Raw genomic sequence first — 23,639 nt, 5'->3', positions numbered from 1 at the left:
TTTTGCAAATTAAAGGCATGTGGTAGAGTAATACAATTACAGTGCAATTAAAATATATGTACTTTGTATGATTTACAACTGTATGTTTTTTCTTGTGTGTCACTGACATTTGAAGTCCAATTACAAGGAACCTCTCTCTCTTATCATACAGCTGTGTAGCCCTAAGCTTAGGTGTCCCCCTGTAATCACTCCCAGGGAAGAAACTCACCTCATCTTGAGCAAGGTATTCAGGACAGAAAGGATGAACTACCCTTGTATGTGTCTATTACTACTAAGGATTACTGCCTACAGGTTAAAAGGTTAGATTACAAGCCTCACTTTTACTTGGCCAGAGTTAGGCAAGAGGAATTTCAATGGTATGCCAAACAACACAGCTTCTGGCTCTAACCGAATTCAGATGAGATGTTTATTCTGCTTAAAAAGAGGTGCAATAGAGCTGTAAAATCATATTTGTTTGTTTGCTATACCCTGCCTTGCAAGGGGTAACCAGCAGTTCCTAATGGCTTCAGGTCAAAGCTGAAGCCTTCTACCTGAAGGTTTGCATTTAACCTGAGTAGCCCTCAGATTTATTATTTGCTGTATGGAGGATAGACACATGCATGACTATTGCAGGACTGAGGACTAACAGATGCTAGACAGTGGAAAGCTTCTGGGTAGTTATTACTGTGTCAGAGAGAGAAATGTGCCTCTGCAACTCCTTTTACCAGAGAAAGGTGGAAGACGGACCAGGGTGCCACGCAGCAGGATAAAGACAGCCAACAGTTCATCTCAGCTCTGTGTAAGGATCTAAGCAGCCAAAGGTGACAAACAAAGCAGGGAGCAGGACAAGTTCCCATCTCTGCTGCTGCTGCTCCCTTGACTAAGAGGTGTTGCTAGCTTACCTTCACAAGTGGGCATGAAGCCCAGCAGTTCAAACTGAGAGCCTAAAATTTTAACACTCCTTATTTTCTGTTTTCCCTGATCCTAGAAAAGAGAACATAAATTTTTGAAGGTGGACTTCCCTGTGTAAAGTTGTGCTTCAATGATACAATAAATTCAATTTTAAGCCTCCTTGTAACATAGAACACAGTGCTTATGTGGTACAGGTTCACCTGTCAGCTAAAATTAGTTAGTCCATCTACATTTTTCAAAGATTGCACTGGCTAGCTTTTGCAGAGGATCAGGTATCATCTCTCACCCTGCAATTTGTGTAAAAGGAGGATCACCTCCCTGTTGCACACTAGATAATTTGACAAGAACATGTTTTTGTGCCCACGCGTGATCCAGATAAAATTTTTGCTGCAGGGCGATTTGCTGTTGTGCAGAGTCAGTATGAATGATTATGGAAACAGGGCCCGTGTTTAAATCATAAATTTCATATTTTCTTCTGCACTGCAATGAAAAAAGATGCAAAACTCTGAGAATAAAAAGTATGGGAAACATGAGGAGAACCTGATTATGCATTGATAAGCAAGCTGTCAGGCACCCTGGAAATTACTTCTGCCTGAGGCTGTGCAAATAACTAATTTTTCAGTTTGGTTGCTGAATTGGAAGAAAAAAACCCCAGCAACCTGTTATCCATTACCAGAATGAAAGTCCAACATGGTTTGCTTTATTCAAATACAATGTTCTATGCTTCCCTTTTTTTATAAATGCTTGAAATTAAACATAACGGACAAAACCACTGGAGGGTTGCTGTGGGTGTCATCCTTTTACCCAAAGGTACAGGAGATAGTGCATCTATCCAAAATGTGTAACATCTAGATTAAATTGTTTTGAAGGGGAAACTGAACCCGGCAGGGAATTTGAACCCAAGATGCAGTTCAAAGTATTCTGCACTGAGAGTCGTGGTATCTTTTGCTGACACTGTTACATCTTCCACGAATAGTTATTAAACAAGTCTCTGATTCAGTGATGTCCCAGTTACTATCACAATGTTAAGGATATTGCCCTAAAATGCAGCAGACACTTGGAATCCTTACACATATACACACGGACCTTTGTATGCACAATTCATCACTAGCTTCAAATGATCTAGTGAACACGTATGGAAGCGCTGCACAGCAACACCGAGGTGCTAGTCTCCAGAACTAGCATTATTGCAGTACTAGCAAAGGGAACAATCCTACCTCTCAGCAAAACTAATTAGACTACCTGGAGTGCCATGCTTCTGGCCCTGAAGCTAGCCACAGTGCTGGCTGTCTCACCCCAGTGCTTTCTAACTCCCTGTAGTTTTTAGTGCTTCCTTCAGCTTCTTGTGCTAGAGTCAGCAATAAACTTAAACTTCATGAATTGTATTGAAGTACACAACTATTTAATGAAAGATATAAATTTCTCCAGTCCCAATGGTTTGACAAACAAAATGTGAATTCCCAAATAGTTTTTAAAATTGCCAATCCCCCATTCTGGTGACTTTGCTATTCTCCAGTTGTTTTCCCACCATCGTGTTCTAATTGTGAGCAAGTACAAAAGTAATATTTAGGAGGGAAGGAAAGATCTAAACAAGTTGCTTGAAAGATGGTCTTTATTTTGCAAACATATTTGCATGTACTTATGCAATTAAAAACCAGTGAAGCTATCTAAGCTGTTTTTGGGGGCTTTGGAGGTTTGCATGAAGTCAAACATTTTTTCATCTTTCCTCATATAAAAACAATAGGTACTTTTCACATCAGCCTGTGCTGCAGCAAGTGCATTTCACTGATGGAAATTACACTCTTTATCTCCAAATCCAGTGCATGAATATGCATAAAAATATTCTTATTGTCGGGGGGGGAAAAAAAAAACATGAGTAAGATTTGTTACAGAGTTGGCAAGATTGGGGTAGGAAATAGCTTTCATACATCAGAAGACTAAACAGGCTACAATTCTTCAGCTTGGAAAGAGAGGTGAGCAGAGTTATGACAGAAGCCTACAGTGTTGTAAGTGGCATGGAAAAGGTTACTGTAGAATGATTGTTCATAATTTAACACAAAACAAGAGCTGGAGAGCACCCAATCAAGTCATCAGACAGCAAGTCTATGACAAATAAAAAGTAAGTTCTGTTTCACAGAGCGCATAATTAGAGTGAAATTCACCATCACAAAACTGTGGAGTAGAAAAAACTATACACATGCTGACAGACTAGAAGAATGGAAAATGGGAGTCTACAGGCCTTTAAACACAGTGGTCCAGTTGCATTTCAAATTAAGATGGCCTCAGAATCACAATGCTATCACTTCCTTGGGGCACAGCACCACTTCAGGAGCCATCATGCTGGGACTTAATACATGGTGAGCCACAACTTCCTTACTGGTTTCCCCTCTGAATCAGACAGCAAGCAGTCTCAATCAGCAACAGCTTACTTCTTTCTCTACACTGAACGTATGCTCCATTCCTCATCCCTGCTTGCTCCTCTCTTGCTTGGTTGGGAAGGGGTGAACCACTGGCTGGAGTCTGCTCTCCAGATCCATAAGGACGTCTAACACTGGGAGTCCTCCAGGGAGCAAGGTGACAATGCCTTACTTGCTGTATGGGCAAAGAATGATCTGGAATTAATGAAGTGAACACAGAGAGATGGTGCAGTGGGAGTAAAGGGGAAGTGCCCAAGTGCTCTGACTGAGCAGGAACAGAACAAGTGCAGTTCCAGAGAACAGGAACCACCTCACAATATTTATTTTTAACTGCTTGCTCTGCAGAGGATGGTCTTGCTGCTGAGATTTATAGACAATGAGAGAAGAAGCTTATGCCAAGTGAATCACTATAATTATTCACACATGGTCTAAAGCTTATTTGGTTCTTGGCCTTCACTTCTGGTGTTACTCTGAAATTGCAGTCTAACATGCAGCAACATAACAAACGGATGATCAACACAAAGCCAAAACAGAACAAAACTTCCCCACACCAAAATAAAAATAACATTATCACAACACCGAAACACAATCCACGCAATTCCACCCCTCGTCCTCCACCACAATTGTGGAGCAGTTTGCTAACAACTGGCTACGTGAGAAAGGGCATAGCACCGAGGAACTGCTGACAACGGCGACGTGATGGGAAAATACCGAAAAGTATCAGAGAAGAACAAAGAACAGAAGCAAGACTATGTACAAGGCCTTGCAGAAATCATAAGGGGAGGGATTGGTATTTAACCTTAGCAACCAATGTATCTGACCTTAGCAACCTATAAGGAGCTCGCTTTTTGCAATATGTATGAACTGATTATTGTAGATATAAAAGGAGTGTGAGTACTAATAAAGTTGAGCCTTTGTGCATTAAATGATGGCTGGGCTCCCACTGCGTTCTTTCAACAAATGGTGACCGCGACGTGATACGTGCCAAAGGACGTATAAGGCACCACGAAGGATAAAGACCAGTGAAAGTGGTTCAGGTCCTTAAGCAGCGAGGACGGCGAAAGGCGACTGAAATAAGAGAAAAGGCCCGCGCCCTGGGTGTCATAAGAGGTGAACCCTGCTGATACGTGCTGCCGAGACCTGGAAAGGCTGCAACGGAAAAAAAAAAAATTCAGGTATGGACAGGCAAGCAGCATATGATTTATTTGCATCCTGGCTGACACAATGCCGGGTTGAGGGAATAGATGTAAAAAAGGATCTTCAGGGGCTTTTAGCTTATGGGGTAGAGCAAGGTTGTTTTATTAATCCACATGCAGTTCATGAGTTATCGGAATGGCGAAAATTTGGAGATAAGTTATGGGAATTAACATTGAACGATGATAAGACAGCAAAAAAGTTGGGAAAGTTATGGAGGATGGTTCATAATGAATTGCTAAGGTATCAGGCGGAAAAAAGAGCTGCACAGAGCGCAGTTGCGGCAAAAGAGAAAAACACCAGATATGGGGAGGAGGAAACTAGGTGGCCATTACCGCCTATGTTTCGTGAGCTTGTTTTACCACCTTTACGTTCCGAAGAGACGGGACAGGAAAGCTCAGAACGAGTTCTCCCTACCGCTCCCCCCGCCCCCGCCCTGAGTAGCCCTGACGCGTCCAGCCACACTGTGACGCCGGAAAGCGAGAATTCTACTCCTGGCTCAGAAGATGGGCTGGGGATAGAGATCGCTAAAGAAAGGTGTCGGGCTTGGAATGCATTGGCACGAGAGGGGTTAGAAAAAGGGGATGAGGCGATGACTCAGATGGCGACAGCAATGGCTTTTCCAGTTCAGTTTCAGCCGAACCCAGCTGGTGGAATAAATGCTACTGTTACGGCATTAGATTGGAAGCTTTTGTCACAATTGCGCTCTACAGTGAGTTCTTATGGTGTTACTGGTGAACCGGTTCGTCAAATGTTAGATTATCTCTGGAGCACTCAACTTCTTTTGCCTGCAGATTGTCGGGGTATAGCAAAGTTAATTTTCTCTCCTAGTCAGTTGTTGTTGTTTAATGCGCATTGGCAAGCGAGAGTATTAGAATCGGTAGCGATACAGCGGCAAGCAGGAGATCCATTACAAGGGATTACAATGGATGAATTAATGGGGTTAGGACCTTATGCTAGAGTAGAAACTCAAGCACTGCTCGGTCCAAATAAAGTGAGAGAGGCAATGAGGTTAGTGAGAGAAGCCATAGAGCAAGTGAAAGAGCCAGGCGGAGTTCCAATGTATATGGGAATTAAGCAAGGGAGAGAAGAAACTTTGGGCAGTTTTGTAGATAAGTTGGTAAATGCAATTGAAAGAGCAAAAGTACCTATCTACATGCAGGGTGCTCTCTTAAAACAATGTATTTTGCAAAATGGCAATCCTGCTACAAAGAGTTTATTGAATACATTAGGGGCAAATTGGACTGTAGAGGAGGCACTTGAAAAGGCGTCATTGATACCCACTGGACCTCAGGCTTTTCTTGTAGAGGCAATAAAGAAATTAGGGGAAGGAATGAAAGAACAGGCTCAGGCTACTCAAAGTCAGGTTATGGCAGCCCTTGCACCTCTCCAGACTTCGGTAGCAGCAGCAGTTAAAGTGCAAACACCTCAAAAGGGGCAGCTGCGGTGTTACCGATGCGGAGCTCCAGGGCATGTACGAAAGAGTTGTACAGCCAGAAATGTATGGTGTCAAACTTGCCGATCCAACTCCCATAATGAGGGGGCTTGCAGCAGACGGTCGGGAAACTCCACACGGAGCGCGTTCGCCGGCTGCCGCGCGACGACGAAAATTGCAGCCGCAGCGCAGTCCTTCAACCCGCCACCCGGGGAAGTCTCGGGTTGGACCTGGCAGCAGCAGTAGATGTTACCCTGTTAACAAATAATCCTCAAACAATATCTACGAATGTACGAGGACCTATCATTATTAATGGGAGAGCCATGGGAGCTTTATTATTAGGAAGATCATCGGCATCACAATGTGGACTATTTGTTTTACCGGGAGTTATCGATGCAGATTATGAAGGTGAAATCTATATTATGGCATATACACTGAATCCACCAGTAAAAATTGCACAGGGACAACGGATTGCACAGCTGGTGCCCCTGCCACAAGTGACTCAAACAATACGACCAGTGACTGAAGAGAGTCGCGGAAATAAAGGCTTCGGATCTACAGGAAGCCTGACCCTGCTAACACTGAATCTGAGTACGAGACCCAGAAAGACTGTTCACCTGTCATTTCAAGGTAACGCAATAACTGTGGAAGGGTTGTTAGACACAGGCGCAGATTCCAGCATACTGTCGCCTTCTTCTTGGCCACAAGGCTGGCCGTTACAAGAGCATACCACCACCATCACTGGCGTGGGTGGTTTAACTTTAGCTAATCGAACGCCGCCCCTACAATTAACAATTGAAGGACAAACAGTCACAGCGGTGCTTGCTGTAGTGCAATTACCTCCAGGGGTAAACTGTTTAATTGGAAGAGATGTGTTAGCACAAATGGGAATAGTTTTGACAAACGATCACCATTTATTCTAATGGCCATTGCTTGGACTTTCCCGATCCCTATAACTTGGACATCTGACGATCCAATATGGGTAAAGCAGTGGCCACTAAAAAGGGAAAGTCTTGAGCAAGCACACCTGCTAGTACAAGAACAATATCAGCAAGGACATTTAAGATTATCTACTAGTCCTTGGAATACTCCGATATTTGTCATAAAAAAGAAATCAGGCAAATATCGACTTTTGCATGACCTTAGGGAAGTAAATAAACAAATGGAACCAATGGGGGCTTTACAACCAGGTATGCCGAATCCAGCTATGTTACCTTATGAATGGCCTATATTGATTGTGGACTTAAAAGATTGTTTCTTTACGATTCCGCTTCATGAAAAGGACATGCGCCGATTTGCTTTCACTTTACCAACAATAAATAGAGAAGGGCCAGATCAACGGTTTGAATGGACAGTTTTACCACAAGGAATGAGAAATAGTCCAACTTTATGTCAGATTTTTGTAGATGCAGCTTTACAGCCATTACGTCAAAAATGGACTAATATTATAATTTATCACTATATGGATGATATATTATTTGCACAGAAAGAACCATTTACAGAAACACAGATAAAAGAAATTGTAAACACCCCTGCAAAGCAAAGATTGGTAATTGCACCAGAAAAGATACAAAAAACAGCTCCATGGAAGTATTTGGGACTGTCTTTGATGAAACAAATAGTAACACCACAAAAATTGACAATTAATCCTGAAATCTCAACACTGCACGATGCTCAGAAGCTATTAGGAGATTTACAATGGCTAAAACCTATAGTGGGCATCCCAAACGAACTTTTACAGCAATTACGACCACTGTTAAAAGGAAATGACCCTGCACAGGTGGTGTCTTTATCAGCAGACCAGAAGCGAGTGCTACAACAGATTATGGACCGTATTACTTCTGGACAAGTGCATCGGAGAGATGCTGAGCTCCCCCTGGATATACTTGTGTGGATGGGTTCACAGCATTTGCTCGGAGCTCTTACGCAATCTAAAAAGAAAACGGGGGAGACATGGGTGCTAGAATGGATCACGCCAGCATTACAACAATCAAAATCTTTACTTCAAAAAATTGAGGCACTAGCAAATTTAGTAAAGAAAGGTCGTGTGCGAGTTATTCAAATAAGTGGAAGAGAACCTCAATTCATATACTGTCCAATGCAGAAGGAAACCATGCAGTGGTACCTGGCAAATAGCATAGCATTGCAGGAAGCCATGTTAAATGGGCCAATGATGTTGTCAACTGATCAATTATCTATGGAACCTTTGAGATGGTTAGGACAATTACATTGGATTGAACAGCCAAAAAGACAACAGGCGCCGATTCCGAATGCCATCACAGTTTATACAGATGCAGGAAAGAAATTTCAGACAGCAGCTATAACGTGGCAGGAAGATAATACATGGAAACACGAGATATTAAAAGCCACAGCACAAGACACACTACAAACTTTGGAACTGTTGGCAGTAGTTTGGGCGATGGTTAAGTTTAATGGACCATTGAATATTGTAACTGATTCTATGTATGTAGCAGGAATAGTAGCAAGGATAGAAGATGCAGAAGTCAGGGAAGTACAAAATAAGCGTCTCTATGAGTTGTTCTTACCATTACAGAGGGCCATAAAAATAAGGGAACAACCGTATGCTGTAATCCATGTTAGGAGTCATAAATGGGATATAGGACTTGGGGAAGGTAATGCTCGAGCGGACAAGTTGGTATCCACTGTTGTACATGTTCCCATGCCGAAAGACAAATTGGCAAAAGAAGCACATGACATATTCCACCAGAATGCAAAAGGGCTAAAAACACAGTTTGGCATCACAATGGCGGAGGCAACGGCCATAGTAAAAACATGCCCTGTTTGTAGTTTTCACAATAAAGGGGTTGGTATTGGAATAGGAGTCAATCCTAGAGGGACGAAATCTAATGAAGTATGGCAAATGGATGTGACTCACATACAAAGCTTTGGTAGACTTAAATATGTACATGTTACTATAGATACTTATAGCAAATATATATGGGCCTCTGCACAGAGTGGGGAAAAGGCCATACAGGTAATCAGACACTTAACATGTTGTTTTGCAATAATGGGAGTCCCGAATACTATAAAGACAGACAATGGACCAGCATATGTCGGAAGTCGAATGCAGAGATTTTTAAACAAGTGGGGAGTGAAGCATGTAACAGGGATACCGCATTCTCCCACAGGACAGGCCATAGTTGAGAGAGCAAATGGTACCTTGAAACGTTATGTAACAAAATATCAGGAAATACAGGATGTACAAGAAAGATTAGCAAAAACATTATTTGTAATGAATCACTTGTGTATATTTGGAGACGCAGAACAACCACCAGCTATGTTACATTATGAAAAGACAAAAGTAAGTGAGGGAAGGAAAGAGATATGGGTAAATTATAAGGATCCAAAAGATGGATTGTGGAAAGGACCAGCTAAAGTAGTAATATGGGGAAGGGGATATCTTTGTGTTTCTACACCAACAGGCACTGTATGGGTTCCAGCGAGATGGGCGAAACCTGCCGCACCTCCCAATGACGCCGGAAGAGAGACAAGCTCATCGACAGCGACTGATTAACCTGGGGCAGGGGTTATGCTTGTGTCTCTACAGATGCCGGCCCTCGCTGGGTTCCTGCTCGGTGTGTTCGGCCTGTGCTGGAACCTGCATCAGGCTGAAGGATGGGTAGTTCCACAACCCAAGCAGAATATCTGGGTAACTTTGGTTGGCTTAGCAAACAGACTAACGCTACTTCTTTAGCTTTAAGTGGCCTTTTAACTGATGTTGATAGTGTTAGACATGCTACTTTACAGAACAGGGCTGCAATTGACTTTTTGCTTTTAGCACAAGGCCATGGATGTGAGGAATTTGAAGGAATGTGTTGCATGAACCTGACAGACAATTATTCTTCAGTTTATGCAAAGATTAAGAAATTACAAGAAGGTCTACACAGCTTGAAACAGATAGAAGGATTAGGGATTGAAAGCTGGTTAAAAGAATGGGGACTTTCAGGATGGTTAATATCTCTGATCAAGTCTATAGGGGTCATGATCTTGGTAATTGTGACTGTGCTTTTGATGTTGCCATGTATTGTCAGTCTTCTGCAAAGGGCCCTGCAGAAGACTGCCTCTGCAATATTTTTAGCACAAGTGCAAAAAGAAAACGGGGGACATGTGGAGCAGTTTGCTAACAACTGGCTACGTGAGAAAGGGCATAGCACCGAGGAACTGCTGACAACGGCGACGTGATGGGAAAATACCGAAAAGTATCAGAGAAGAACAAAGAACAGAAGCAAGACTATGTACAAGGCCTTGCAGAAATCATAAGGGGAGGGATTGGTATTTAACCTTAGCAACCAATGTATCTGACCTTAGCAACCTATAAGGAGCTCGCTTTTTGCAATATGTATGAACTGATTATTGTAGATATAAAAGGAGTGTGAGTACTAATAAAGTTGAGCCTTTGTGCATTAAATGATGGCTGGGCTCCCACTGCGTTCTTTCAACACACAATTACAACAGAAATTCCCATGATTATTCCACTAGCAAGGTTCAGTTCATGTTCTGACCATCACCTCTCACAATTACTATCCTTATCTTGCATTCCTCTGCCCCACCTTGGGCACCAAAAAGGACTGTGGTGGTTTGAGCGCAGAGGGCAATTGAGCACCACACAGCTGCTCGCTCAACCCTTCTCCCTCAAGAATGGGAAGGAGAAAATAAAGCAAAAGGCTCAGAAATTGAGATAAGGATCGGGAGGGATGACTTACCCATTTTGGTCACAGACAAAAGACAGACTTGTTAGGGAAGAAAAAAGAACATCAATTTAATTCAAACACTAACAACAAAACATAACAGTCAGAGTAGGACAGTGAGAAGTATAATCACATCTTAAAAACACCTTCCTCCCACCCCTCCCTTCTTCCCAGGCTCAGCTTTGTTCCTGATTTCTCTACCTCCTTCTCCCCAGCAGTGCAGGGAGCAGGGAATGGGGGGTGCAGTCAGTCCTGCCTCTCCTTCCTTCTCAGGGTGGGAGGTCTCCATGCATTCTTGCCCTGCTCCAGCATGGGGTCCCTCTCACGGGAGACAGACCTCCACAAAATTTCTCAAACATGAGTCCTTCCCACAGGCTGCAGCTCTTCCTGAACTGCTCCATCATGGGTCACCCCCACGTGTTGCAGTCCTCCCAGAACCAAACTACAAACTTCTTCCCGCAGAGTCCTGGCCTTCTTTGGGCACAGTCACTTGCTCCAGCGTGGGGTCCTCGATGGACTGCAGGTCAGCATCTGCTCCACTGGTGACCTCCATGGGTGCAGGGGCACAGCCTGCCCTCTCACCACAGGCTGCAAGGGGGTCTGCTCCAGCGCACCTCCCCTCCTCCTCCTTGTCCTTTCTTCCACTGACCTCAGTGTTCACATAGGTATCTCCCTCACAACTCCTCCTCACCACTCCAACTGTGGCAGGTGCACCCGCCCAATGAAAATAGGGCTTCTTGGCTGCTGAAGTGTAGCAGCTCCTGATTGCCTTTGTTCTTGGGGCTTCGCAGTAGTTGGGGCCTTTGGCCAATGGGAGCCACTGTTGACGACAGGTCAGATTTGGCCTGGGTATAAATGGAGTCCCCTGGGGGAGCCATTCTGAGCTTGTCCCCTGGAGCAGCACGCTGCGGTCGAGGACTCTCCCCTTGGGTTGGGATGCTGCCCAAGGAAACTCTTTGAGGTGACTTGGGTTGAGACACTGCCCTGAGCAAGTCCTCGAGGTTGAGAGCCCTCACTTGTCAGGTGAGTGATAGAGCGTTTTGGGTTGTCGTTAAACCCTAGGAAGTTGTTCTGTTCCCCTCTCACAGACATTCAAACCTGTAGTTTGCAGAGGGCTAGTTAATTGTGTTAATAATAAATTTTGAATTTTTGGTGGTTGCTTGTTTATTTGAGAGCCTCTGTAACACCAACTCCTCTTCCAGGTTCTCCTTCTTAAATACATTATCACAGAGGCACAGCCACCATCGCTAATTGTCTTGGTCTTGGCCAGAGGCCAAGGTTCTGACTTGGAGCTGGGGGAGCTTCGAGAAAATTCTCACAGGGGCCACCCCTGCAGACCCCTGCCCTGTTACACACACAAACCCAACACATGCCACCATCAAGGCCAGCTATTTGTTGTGACCAGAAAGAACAGATAACACAGTTAACATTAAACTGAATTTTAAAATAAACAGAGACCATCTGCTCCCCTTCTCCCCAGAAACACTTTCAAAGCCTACTTGCAAACTACTGCATGTCAACACACTGGAGGGAAGGGATGTGCCATCCAGAGGGACCTTGACAGGCTTGAGGAGTGGACCCGTGCAAACCTCATGAAGTTCAACAAGGCCAAGTGCAAGGTCCTGCACATGGGTTAGGCAATCCCAAGCACAAATACAGGTTTGGCGATGAATGGATTGAGAGCAGCCCTGCGGAGAGGGACTTCAGGTTGTTGGTGGATGAAAAACTGACTATGAGCCAGCAAAGTGCGCTTGCAGCCCAGAAAGCCAACCGTATCCTGGGCTGCATCAAGAGAAGTGTGGCCAGAATGTCAAGGGAGGTGATTCTTCCCCTCTACTCTGTTCTCATGAGACCTCACCTGGAGTGCTGTGTCCATCTCTGGGACCCCCAACATAAGAAGGACATGGACCTGCTTGAGAGGATCCAAAGGAGGCCACGAGGATTATCAGGGAGATGGATCACCTCCCTGATGAGGACAGGCTGAGAGAGTGGGGGTTCAGCCTGGAGAAGAGAAGGCTCTGGGGAGACCTTATAGCAGCTTTCCAGTACTTAAAGGGGGCTACAGCAGAGATGGGGAGGGACTTTTAGGGACTGTAGTGACAGGACAAGGGGTAACAGTTTTAAACTGAAAGAGGGTAGATTTAGATTAGATATTGGGAATAAATTCTTTACTGTGAGGGTGGTGAGACACTGGAACAGGTTGCCCAGAGAAGCTGTGGCTGCCCCCTCCCTGGAAGTGCTCAAGGCCAGGTTGGACGGGACTTTGAGCAACCTGGTCTAGTGGAAGGTGTCCCTGCCCATGGCGAGGGATTGGAACTAGATGATCTTTAAGGCCCCTTCCACAATAAACAATTCTATGATTCTATGACTCCAAAAATGCTACAACACGAGATCTTTGCTCTTGCATGATAAAAATAGATCTATCAAAATTATCATGTGGGACTGTTACTACAAATGTGTCCCATACGAGGAGAATCACTGTAAGCAGAACATGGAGGAAGAAATCTCACTTACAGTTTCAGCTGTGGTATCTGTCTCATACAGTCAACACTTTAACTCCAGAGTCTTTGTATGTTTAAAAGCCAAGAGCATGTTCTTTCCTTTCCCATTAGAGACTTGCAGAGAAATAGCAGGGAAAGGTTTTAACATTTTGGATTACAATTCTCAATGTAAAAGGGCTACAGTATTTAGGTCAGAGCACTTGAATGAGACAAGAAGGTCTGATGAAAAAATTCAGTCCTTTTTAACATGTAATGTTGGTACTTCAGAGAACAAAAATACAGGAACGATCACAAAAATTGAACTAGGTCAGCAACATCTCTTTTCCTCTCAAACACTCATGAGTGTTGCCAGCTGGAAACTTGGGCTACGTTATGTCACAGCAACCACAGAATAATTTTGTATCCTGTAATCATGTGTTCATTCTCACCCTGGTGTTAGTTAGAGGTATTCTAATGTAGTGTGAGGGCAGCCACAGAGAGTATTTTGGTGGTACTTTTGACAGCTAATTAGCATATTTCACCACTGTATTGAGTTTTAGACTGTGTTGCATAAAGTTAATTTCACAAGTGTAGGAGAAAATTATATTCTCTTCACTGACCTGTATATTGCATTGAAACATTTGCAGATTCTCTAGGTATATTATCAACAATACTTATGTGTAATGTTTTTGCTTTCTTGTTTTTCTGTATGCATGGATAAAATATAAAATAAGACAGATTGTTAATGTGCTAACTAGAGAGTAACAAAACTTACTAAACAAAACTAGAGATCTAACAAAAATCAGTATTATTTTCATGTTGGATCCCAGAAGTGGGTTTTCAAAGGCACAAATGGCAGGGTTGCCTAAATCCCATGGAAATTCACTTATGGCACATTTATGCCTTTGACAATCTGCAGCTTTGGAGTACAAAAGTCTGGAATCAAACCTGAAGGCTTTGATCCTAATACCATTTTTAGACAGCCAGCAAAGATATGCAGTCGTTCAAAGAAGACATCTACTTATTACAGAGTATGTTCAGGTCATAAAAATGCATTCACTCAATTCATAACAGAAAGTACTTAAGGACCTGTGTTATTTCACACGTAGAAATAGACTTGCTAGAGAAATTGCAAGTGAAGGGAAGTAAAAGTGTGCAAGGTACACAAGCTTTGAGGACCCTGACATCTTGTATATCAAGGTTTCAATACCACTTAAGTTGTTTATTGGCATAAGTTACCATCATTCCACAGAGGTCAATGGAGTTATATCTATGTATTCCAGTGTGGCCTCTAGACAGAAAGGAAAATCTAGTCCAAACCTTACAGATGAACGTATCTTAGTAGGTTTAATATTCAGATGTGTGAGTAACAACAGCAAGCTCCAGATATAGCAGTTTTTCTCATTGTTTCCAAATCTGCTTGGAAGATTGATTGATAACATTGTGTGAAATAAACCATCAAACTACTATGGTGGCTCTTCAGAAAAGGAATAGATTGTTATCACAGTTATTCATGTATATCAGGGCAGCCCCTTCTCCCCAAAATGTTGACTTCTTTTTATAGGTGTCATGAATGCAAACAGGTTATAGCACACAAGTATTCACAGATTATTCACAGATTATTTAGCACCCACCAAAAAACATCCATGCAGAAAAAACTCCAGGATCTTAGATTGCAATAGTATATTAGCTTTACCTCAGCCCTAAAATACATCTTCTCTGGTGCTGGAGCTGACAGTAGCTGTAGGGTCAGCCTGCACCTTCTGTGTGTGCTGCAGAAGAAGAGTGAAGAGTGTGTATGCCCAGGGGAGGAAGAGCTGAAGCAGGTGGGGGGAGGCAGCACCCTTCCTTCACAATGGAAATGCACACACTCAGCAGCAAAGTCCTGACCTGTGGTTCACATAACTACAGTCACCTCAGAAGAAACAGAGAAAAAGAAATAAGGCTTAGAAACTGACCTGTTTTTCATTTTCATCCTCCAGCCTCAGCCTGTCCTCAATGCAGTTCCTGGCCTGTAGGAATGCCTTCCTCTGAGCCCTTTCTGTCAAAATCCTCACAAAGACCCCATACAAATTTACACTGACAAAAAGGATTGCATTGGCCACAAGCTGTAAGAAAGAAAGAAAAAGAAATAAATATTTTAAAATACAGATTTTTATTTTACATTTCTACTCAGCAAAAGTTAAAAAAAAAAAGCAAAAAAAAAAAAGCACTGTCTTTAAAAATTCTGCCTCACTAGCCATGTCACTGATACTCCTTCCCATAACCCAACTGCAGTGAAACAATTACAGCAGCTACCACAAGTCCAGGCAATCAGTACTGCATAACACAGAACTTTGCATCTGCTGAACTTAATTTCTCTTATGATGATCTGTAGTTTATCACTTTCATTCAGCTTCAGTTCTTTCATCAGCCCATTGGCAGATCTGTCCATCTAATAAGGAGAGTATCTTCACCATTTGTTCAGTTGCGAGATGCCTGGAAGACTGAAATTATTTTCCTGTGCCTTTGTAAAGTTGGGATATTATTGTCCCTTTTTTTATAGTTGAGAAGAAAGGCACTGACAAAATCTGTAACTAAATCAAAATGTGGTGCCTAGGTACCCCAAGCTTTCATACTGTGCAGTCTGCACTTGGAAAATCTGCTTCTCTTCCCATGTCTATACTGTTAGCAACCACACTGTATTTTTTGAGAAATCATCCAAAATATTGTTGATGCTATCCTGCAGCAGACCTCTCAGAAGGTGCTGAGGGCTTTCAAATGATGGCCCTTGGCACAAACCAAGCTTCACCACAATGCTACAAGCAGGGACAATGAATTACTGCTATGAACAGTGCTTTGATGAAGGACACATAAATGACCCAATTGCCCTTCTGGGTTTTTAAAATGTTTTTACAATATGTGATAAAGTTAGTTAAATAACTCAACAGTGGTTTGCACACAATGTCCCTATCTAAGACAATCCTGTCCAAGTTTCTCACAGCATCTCTGATGTCTGAAATATGTCTTCAGATGGTAAACTCTGCAATGTAATGCAGTGTTTAGAAAGGAGGTAATAAGGCCTGTTTACTCAGCATCTTTTCAGTCTCATTCTCCATATTTCCTCTAGTTACTACCACAGCATCATGACAAAGATTCATGGGACTTATAAATTCCAAAATTTCAGATATCAGCTGACACATAAATTGGCCAAGATTGGGTATAATAAGAGCAAAGACAGACATTACAGCAAGTAACACAGTTCATGTTAAATTTCTATGCACCTAAAATAGTTCATAAAGACCATACAACTGACATTTATTTCTTAAGGCATACATTTCAAGGTAGTACATCTCTGCTGTTGCATGATCTGCTAGTGTAAATTGGAGACCACTGCCCTTGTTTGCACTGCATAGGAAGTCCAGCTGTGCCAATGAAATTTTAAGAAAAATAAAACCATTGACATCGTTGTAGAGAATGCTTGCTGACTAACAGGACTAGGGTTGAGGTCTTGAATTCAGCCAATATGGTAAGCAAAGATCCAAAATGACTTCCAGAAACTCCCTGCTGATTTTGGAGAGTCTTTGAGAAATGTTTCACCCTACAAAAATAATAAGGAAGTTTCTGATGTGTGTTACTAATGGCAGTATACATCTCTATCTCCTGTGATCTCAGTATAGTGGGAAGAATTGAAAAATTCATTCTGGGTGGGTTCTCCAGACCTTCACAGATTTGTAAGTCCTCTAATGCTTACCTTCATACCTGGTTGTTAGTTAACAGGACATCAACAACTTCCCTGCAAACATTCTCAGCAGTGCAAAATCAAAAGATACCCTGTGACAATAAAGGGAGCTGTGTCCAGCATTACTACTTTCTTTCTCCTCAGATATCCAAAGTTATCTCACAAGAGCTAACACCAGCAAAGAATGGTGTTACGGTTTCCCCCTGAAAACTGCAAAATGCAGGTTCAGGTGTCATCAGCCAGATGAATTTCAACCTAAGAATCTCATATACCAGTTACTTACATGTCACTTCTCAGAGAGGTAATACGGATGGTAAAACTTTGAAGATGAAAAGCAGTACACAAGCATATTATTTCTAGATACAAGCTGAGCATAAACAGTCTGCAATTCCTATCCTGCTTTATTTTGATTCATCACAGAGAACTGTTTGAGGTATATCAATTTTCAGCACAAGTTAAAACCTACTAAAATGAAATTAGTGTAGAAATTCCAGTAGAATCCTATTTTTAGAGACATGAATGCATCTGCACTCACCTTATCCTGCATTTTATCATGCTGAAGTGTAATGACAACAGTGTATTTTAAAGCTAATTCTGAGAAGTGCAGTGGAATAAAAATAGAAAGGATTTGTAAAGGCCATATTCAAAGGCAGTAGAGAGAGCCCACAGAATAAACAGCCAAGGCAGTTAACAGACAGTGCAACTGCTTGACCCTGTCCATGTACAAAACAGCTGTTAATAACACAGGGTGAAAAACTAATACTATCTCTATGTGCTGATATCAGAGTGGCCCAAGACATAAATAATTACTTCTAGAGAGAATAAAAAGAAGAGTCAACTCAGTTTCTGGTCTTCAACTGCAAGCAGTAATAGACCATATATTGTAACAATATGCCAGCTGTTCTGAGACTATCATTACGATTTCACTCCAGCAATGGTGATCACCTGGACTGGGGGTAACCAGTAGGTGGGTTCCTGCAATCATGACGCCACTTTCAGACTCAGCAGGAAAAGTCATTTTCTGACATACTTTGAACAGTTTAAGATAAAACAGAGGCTTAGCTGTCAGCTCTGGCCTGCAGGGAATCAGGAAAAGTGATAAAGCAACTAAAAGATTCATAGATTTCAAAATGTGAGAAAAGAAAGTAGGGCAGATTGTCTCCTGAGGTAAGAGTTCCTTCCCTCCACAACCCGTTTTCTGCTTAATTACTATTTTTTCCCAGTTGCAAACTACATACATCTCTCTCTCTAAGTTTCTCAAATGCATGCCATTTCCTGGTCCCTTTCATTTTAATACATAAATATGTACCTTTATATATACACACATACATACATATGTAACTTACATACATTATATGCCACAACTCCAGGAAAGATTGAGAGACTTGCTGTTAAAACTAAGGATCTTTGAAGAGATACTGAGGCATCCAGAACTGATGAAATATCAAGGAATTTAATTTTAAATAGTTCTTACATTATTCACTATACTACTGCTTAGCAGCTCTTCAGGTCTCACCACCACCTTCTATTTACAGAACTACCAAAGAAACAATTTACTTAATGCAACACAAAGTCGCTCAAAAACATTTTTATGCTGCAGCCTCTTTCAAACACTGTTATTCTCTCATTCCATAATGAGATTACGGGTCAGCCAGAATAAAAAAAAAAAAAAAAAAAAAAAGGCATCATGGTCATGAAAGCCTTTTTTTAAAAATTATTTTTTTAATTTATTGTTGTAATTGAATCTTGTACTGTTCATTCTGCATATCTGCTGCACTTCAGTATCAACCTGATGAGCTTCAAGCTTCTCTAGTCCTTAGTAGGGTACACTTTCTATCACTGGATGAACTCTGGCATGGTTCCTTGTGCTGGCTCTAAAGAGTGTTACCAAAGCCAGACTTCCAACACAGGAAGCTAGTTCTTGTGGTCTGCCTACTCAGTGAAGAGAGACTGGCAGCTCCAGCAGGTATTTCAACCAAATTTCTGTTTCTCCTGTTTTTTGCCTCCATTGACTTTCTTGTGTGTCAAGTTAGTTTTTGTAGGGAACTCAAACTGCAATACTGCAACACCCCTGAAGAAGCGAGCAAATAATTCTGGAGGTAAGAAGCATGTAACATGCACACACATACACAGGCCTTGAGGAGTTCAATTAAAGATCTCCCTTTTTTTCCCCAGAATACTCTCCCACTTCTTGAATGTCTCTTGGGATTAGCTGAGAGAGTCTCTGAAGAGTCCTTCAAAACTTTTTTTTCTATTCCAGATAGGATTTATTATCCACTTCTTCTTCCTTCAAAACAAGTACCCTTATGTGTGAACTTCCTCTCTCTCAAACAAATGGCAAAAAATTCTTCTACATGTTATTTGCCTTTTGAGAGGACTCTGCTTACTAAGCAGACTTATTCTGCTATCAGGTAAACAGTTGCATAGTAGATGGTTCAAACCTGATGCTGGTTTTCATTGTGGAGAAGCTTGCTGTTTGTCTCACAAAATTGCCTCAGAAAAACATGACTATTTCACAAAAGTGTAAATGACTTCTGGATCTCTTGAAGATTTATGTGGATGGATATTGAAATACCCAACTGAAGTAGACTAAATGGGAAATAGAAATTATCAGAGAAGAAAACTTCAGGAGACTCCCTCAGAACTTCATTGTGCTTTTTAAAAGCTGGGCTTGTGGAGTGAACGGGACTGAGAAGGGATTTCAGGAGTTAGCACTCCCAGGATTGTAATTTAGTGGCTAATATCAGTGTTTGGTTTATTCTCAGCAGTATGAGTTCTCACAGTATCCCATGAAGTAGGGAAGAGTGGAATATGTAGGAAATGTTGTCAGCATTTCCAGGTGAAGGTTGAAATTTGCAGAAAAGACAAGACCTATGTGGTTCTTGTATGACTTAACCCTCACATATCTGATACAATGAGAGGTATGGAGGGCCTGAAGTCTACTTCCAGTTTTCTCTGTTAATTGAATTTTACTGCAAGTAATTTCTGTGCCACTATTGTTGTTCCTGTTATGCAGACAATGCAATATTTACTTATTCTGTCAAAATACTTTAAGATATGGCAATGACATGCATTATTGTAAAATATGAATTGTCTATTGTGAGGCATGCCTCTAAGGAAACAGTCAGGAACAGATTACCAAACTGAGTCAGTGCTTCCACCATTAAAACTCTTGCAGAGCAGGCAAGCCTGTGCTGTTTATGAGAAGTGTTGATATCGTGAACAAGACCTTTTACAAGTTTAAACAAAAATAGTTTCTCTTCTTCCTGTTACGGAAAATGTTACCGTTACAGCAGTGCGTTTTTTATAGCACAAGACTCCATAAAAGAGACTGAACAATTGCCTCTTGATCCTGACATGGTTTTGTTAAGTTTAGTAATTCACTTAATCAACTCACTTTGCAACCTTTTGAGAACACTTAATTACTGCATCTGCTCCCCCCCTTTGCTGAAGTGGCATAACACAGGAACAGAGAACTTCTCCTTAATTACCAACTGCATCCCAAAAAGCATGCCCTTCTACCAGAGAAGGCAGCCAAACAAATTTTCTCCAGATTAAATAAATGTATTCCCATTTTGAATAAACATCCCTCTCTTATTTTTGTTAGTTCTTGTCTTAACTGATTTATGACACATACTAAGTAAATATTGTTCTGCTGTGCTGTGGTTTGTGTCTTCATTCACAGCCTCCTGAATCTACAGCATACTCTAAGAGGGGATTAGTAACTAATTATTTCAGTGATAAGGTGTTAAATGAGAGCAGATGTCACTGTTGAGGAAAAGACAGTAGCACTGGGGTGTCTATAACCATATAAGCGAGGAGAGACTGTTAGGATATCTAGGATGCTATGTCCATTAACCACAGCCAGTTTTTTTGAAGTGTACATGAACAATAACAGTGTAATTGCAGAAATCCACTCCGTGTGTCTCCCTCTGGCTGCATACCTGTTTGACCAAAGTACAAGACACAATTCATAACCACTATTTAAAATACATGCCATAAACCTTTTCCAAAAATGCCCCCTACAAAAGTAGAGTCATCGAGAACCATCAAGGTCCCCAGTGCTCAAAAGTTCATTTGTTACATCTTTCCCCAAAGGACATGTCCTTTTAACTTGGAAACATGCACTGGGAGAACAGTTAGTGCATGTCTCTATCACGTTATACACCATTTGTTAATCTGGTGTCAGAAGCACTTACCTCTGAGATTAAGTAGCAGAGAGTTATGATGGACTATCAGAACTAGGGCTGACTGAATCATAAATTTTGAATCCTAACCCTTATGTAGTATTGCAGCTTAAAAACGATCTGATAAAGATATCTGTGATTACATAAGATAATGAATATTTGTATTGCTGAAGTTCCAGAGTGTCAACTGCCTGCCCATCAATACTCTCACTCAGGTGTGTGACATGAATCTATGACATTAATTTCAGGCTCCTACTTTTGAGATTCTGAGCTGTTGTGCCTTTCTTAGTGAATTTCTGAAAGTAACTCACAGTTCCATCATTTCTACCTTTCACATTGGCAACAAATTAAATCTTTGTTTTGATGTACTTTCTGGATTTTTTAATTTTATTTTTTATTTGTTAGGAAGACAGAAGCACTTATGCACAAGAATTTTTGTTCTTATCTGCATTTTTTAAATTAAAATAAAGGCAGCTGATTTTTAGGGAATAGGAAAAATATCAGACAGAGGATTTACAGGTAATATACAACAGAGCATTGATATATGAAATTTTAGAAATAAGAAATAAAGGACTGGATTAAAAATACTGCAAGCAGCATACAGGCTGAAATACCTTCAAACATAACTTCTCAATCACTTCAAACCATTCCAAATAATGAATGACTTCATAAAAGCTGTATTCTGGGAAAAAAAAAAAAAAAAAAAAAGAGAAAAAAGTCCTAAACCCATAGCAATATTCTGTTAGAAATGGTTGGCACAACTTAAACAGTAATGTTTGAAACTTGCCAAGTATAGCACTGGGTTGCTGCACTTCAGAAATTCAAAAGAAGCAGTAAGAAAATGCCCTGATTTGTCTCTGTCCGAAGCCTATTTTTATACATAATGTGTGCATACTGATACACATTTGTGAGTTGGTTCTTCACAGCATGTGAACAATATTAATTATTTCTCTTGGTTTCATGTTTGTATCTATTAAGCCCAGTTGAGGTTAGTATCAACAATCTTTCCATATATCAAACCAGACCTTACAGATAGATAATTGGAGATTAGCTTTAAGACAAGGCAACAAACTCTCTCCGAAGCCCACAGATGTGCTGGGGTTATTGCAAACAGAAGAGGATATCGGAAGAGTATTACATGTGAAGCAAAAAAATAATTTCCTAGTCATCCATACTAATCAGTCGAGTCTAGGTACACAAGAGAACTGGCTGATCTCCATGGTTTTTCACTATATGAGAGGCTATGAATGCCTCTCAGATAAGATATGAGAGATGTGATATCTCGCTGTAGCTTTCCCTTGCTGTTATATTATGGTACTGCACTCCAGACTGTGTAACAGGTTCACAGCAAAACATACACCTTAAACTTAATAATATGGTCTCAGTCACTTCCATCTATGGAAAGCTGACACAATGAGCATCCCAGAAAACTCAAAATATTCTAGCTAACTGGGTTGCATGTTACATGTTACCCCCCCCAAATTTCTTTGTGCTGAGGAGAGGCAGAAGTTACTTATATTTCTTTCCTGATTTAGCTATTGCATTCTTTCACGGTGTATTGTAAGTCACCATAGAACAAATAAACCCTCAGTTCTGTGCTTTTGGGGTGGGATGTTACAGTTTAGGGGTTTTTGGACATTGCAATTGTTCCCAAGCATTATGAATAGCTGCTATCTATCACAAAAGATTTGGAAGATGTTGCCAAAGCGGTTGAAATAATTTCTATAAAAATTATGGCCAATATTTTAATTTATTTGTGCATGTTATTTACTTGCTTGACAGATTTCAGGTGATCAGCCCCTGAATCTGTTCTACATCAACCAAAAATCTGCAGCTTTTTCCCCTTTTTCTATTAGTTAGAATAATGCTGTGTTGTGCAATTATAGTACAGTAATCAGTTGTCCAAAATTTGTTTGCATTTGTGGTATGCAACACATGGTTCCTTTCCAGTACTTGTTCCTCCGCAAGAACCCATCTGAACATCTTAATACGTGGGGGTTTTTTAAAGCTGCAGTAATTAAATACATCATAAAAATAAAGACTTGTGGGGATACACACTCCAAGCTAGCTTGAAGCCTTTGGTGGGACTATAGTTGCTAGGTGACTTCAGCTCTTAAACGCAGTTTTTCTTCATTTGAGTCTTGTGTATGGCTGAGAGACAGTACATAGCGGCTTCAGTCTGGTGCCTGGCTGCTATAGACGGGAAGCATTTCTTATCTAGTATACAGCTCTTAAACTACAGAGACACGAAATGAGGCCATTGCTTCAGTTCAGCAAGGGGTACAATGTTTTCATACTGCTCCTGTAACAACCCAGGAGGAAGATTGCCTAGTCTGAGTGAGCCAGCCTCCTTCCCAGGCTCCCAGCCATGCTCCTTTTGCAGCCCACTGTGTGCCACCGGCCAAATGAACTCACTGTTCTCATGCTCCTGTGGCATGATTTGGTTATATCCATAAAACGTACTCCACAATGTGCCTCTTAAGGGACCTGGCTTACTGAAGACTGAGAGCTATGCACTGAGCTGCTGCACATCCTGGTAGCTGGAATGCTCTTCTATCTTTTCACTCAGAACCTCTCATTCATCAGCTTTAGTTTAATTATTGAA

At 41.4% G+C, this 23,639-nt stretch overlaps 1 protein-coding gene across 3 annotated transcripts in view; it reads right to left on the bottom strand.

Annotated features, from left to right (window-relative positions):
- ADCY1 (adenylate cyclase 1) overlaps positions 1–23,639 on the bottom strand; it is a 187,963-nt gene that overhangs the window by 128,629 nt on the left and 35,695 nt on the right. For all 3 annotated transcript variants that reach the window (XR_012623927.1, XM_074830272.1, XM_074830264.1), the window contains exon 2: positions 15,085–15,234. Coding sequence is in view for 2 of the 3 variants with exons in the window: in XM_074830272.1 (XP_074686373.1) it covers positions 15,085–15,234 (150 nt within the window). In the remaining variant the exon portion in view is untranslated. The remainder of the gene's footprint in view (positions 1–15,084; positions 15,235–23,639) is intronic.

This window comes from Strix aluco, chromosome 1 (genome assembly GCF_031877795.1).
Source record: "Strix aluco isolate bStrAlu1 chromosome 1, bStrAlu1.hap1, whole genome shotgun sequence".
NCBI lineage: Eukaryota > Metazoa > Chordata > Aves > Strigiformes > Strigidae > Strix > Strix aluco.
The sequence above is the reverse complement of the archived record's forward strand: the minus strand, read 5'-3'. Positions and strand labels throughout refer to the sequence as shown.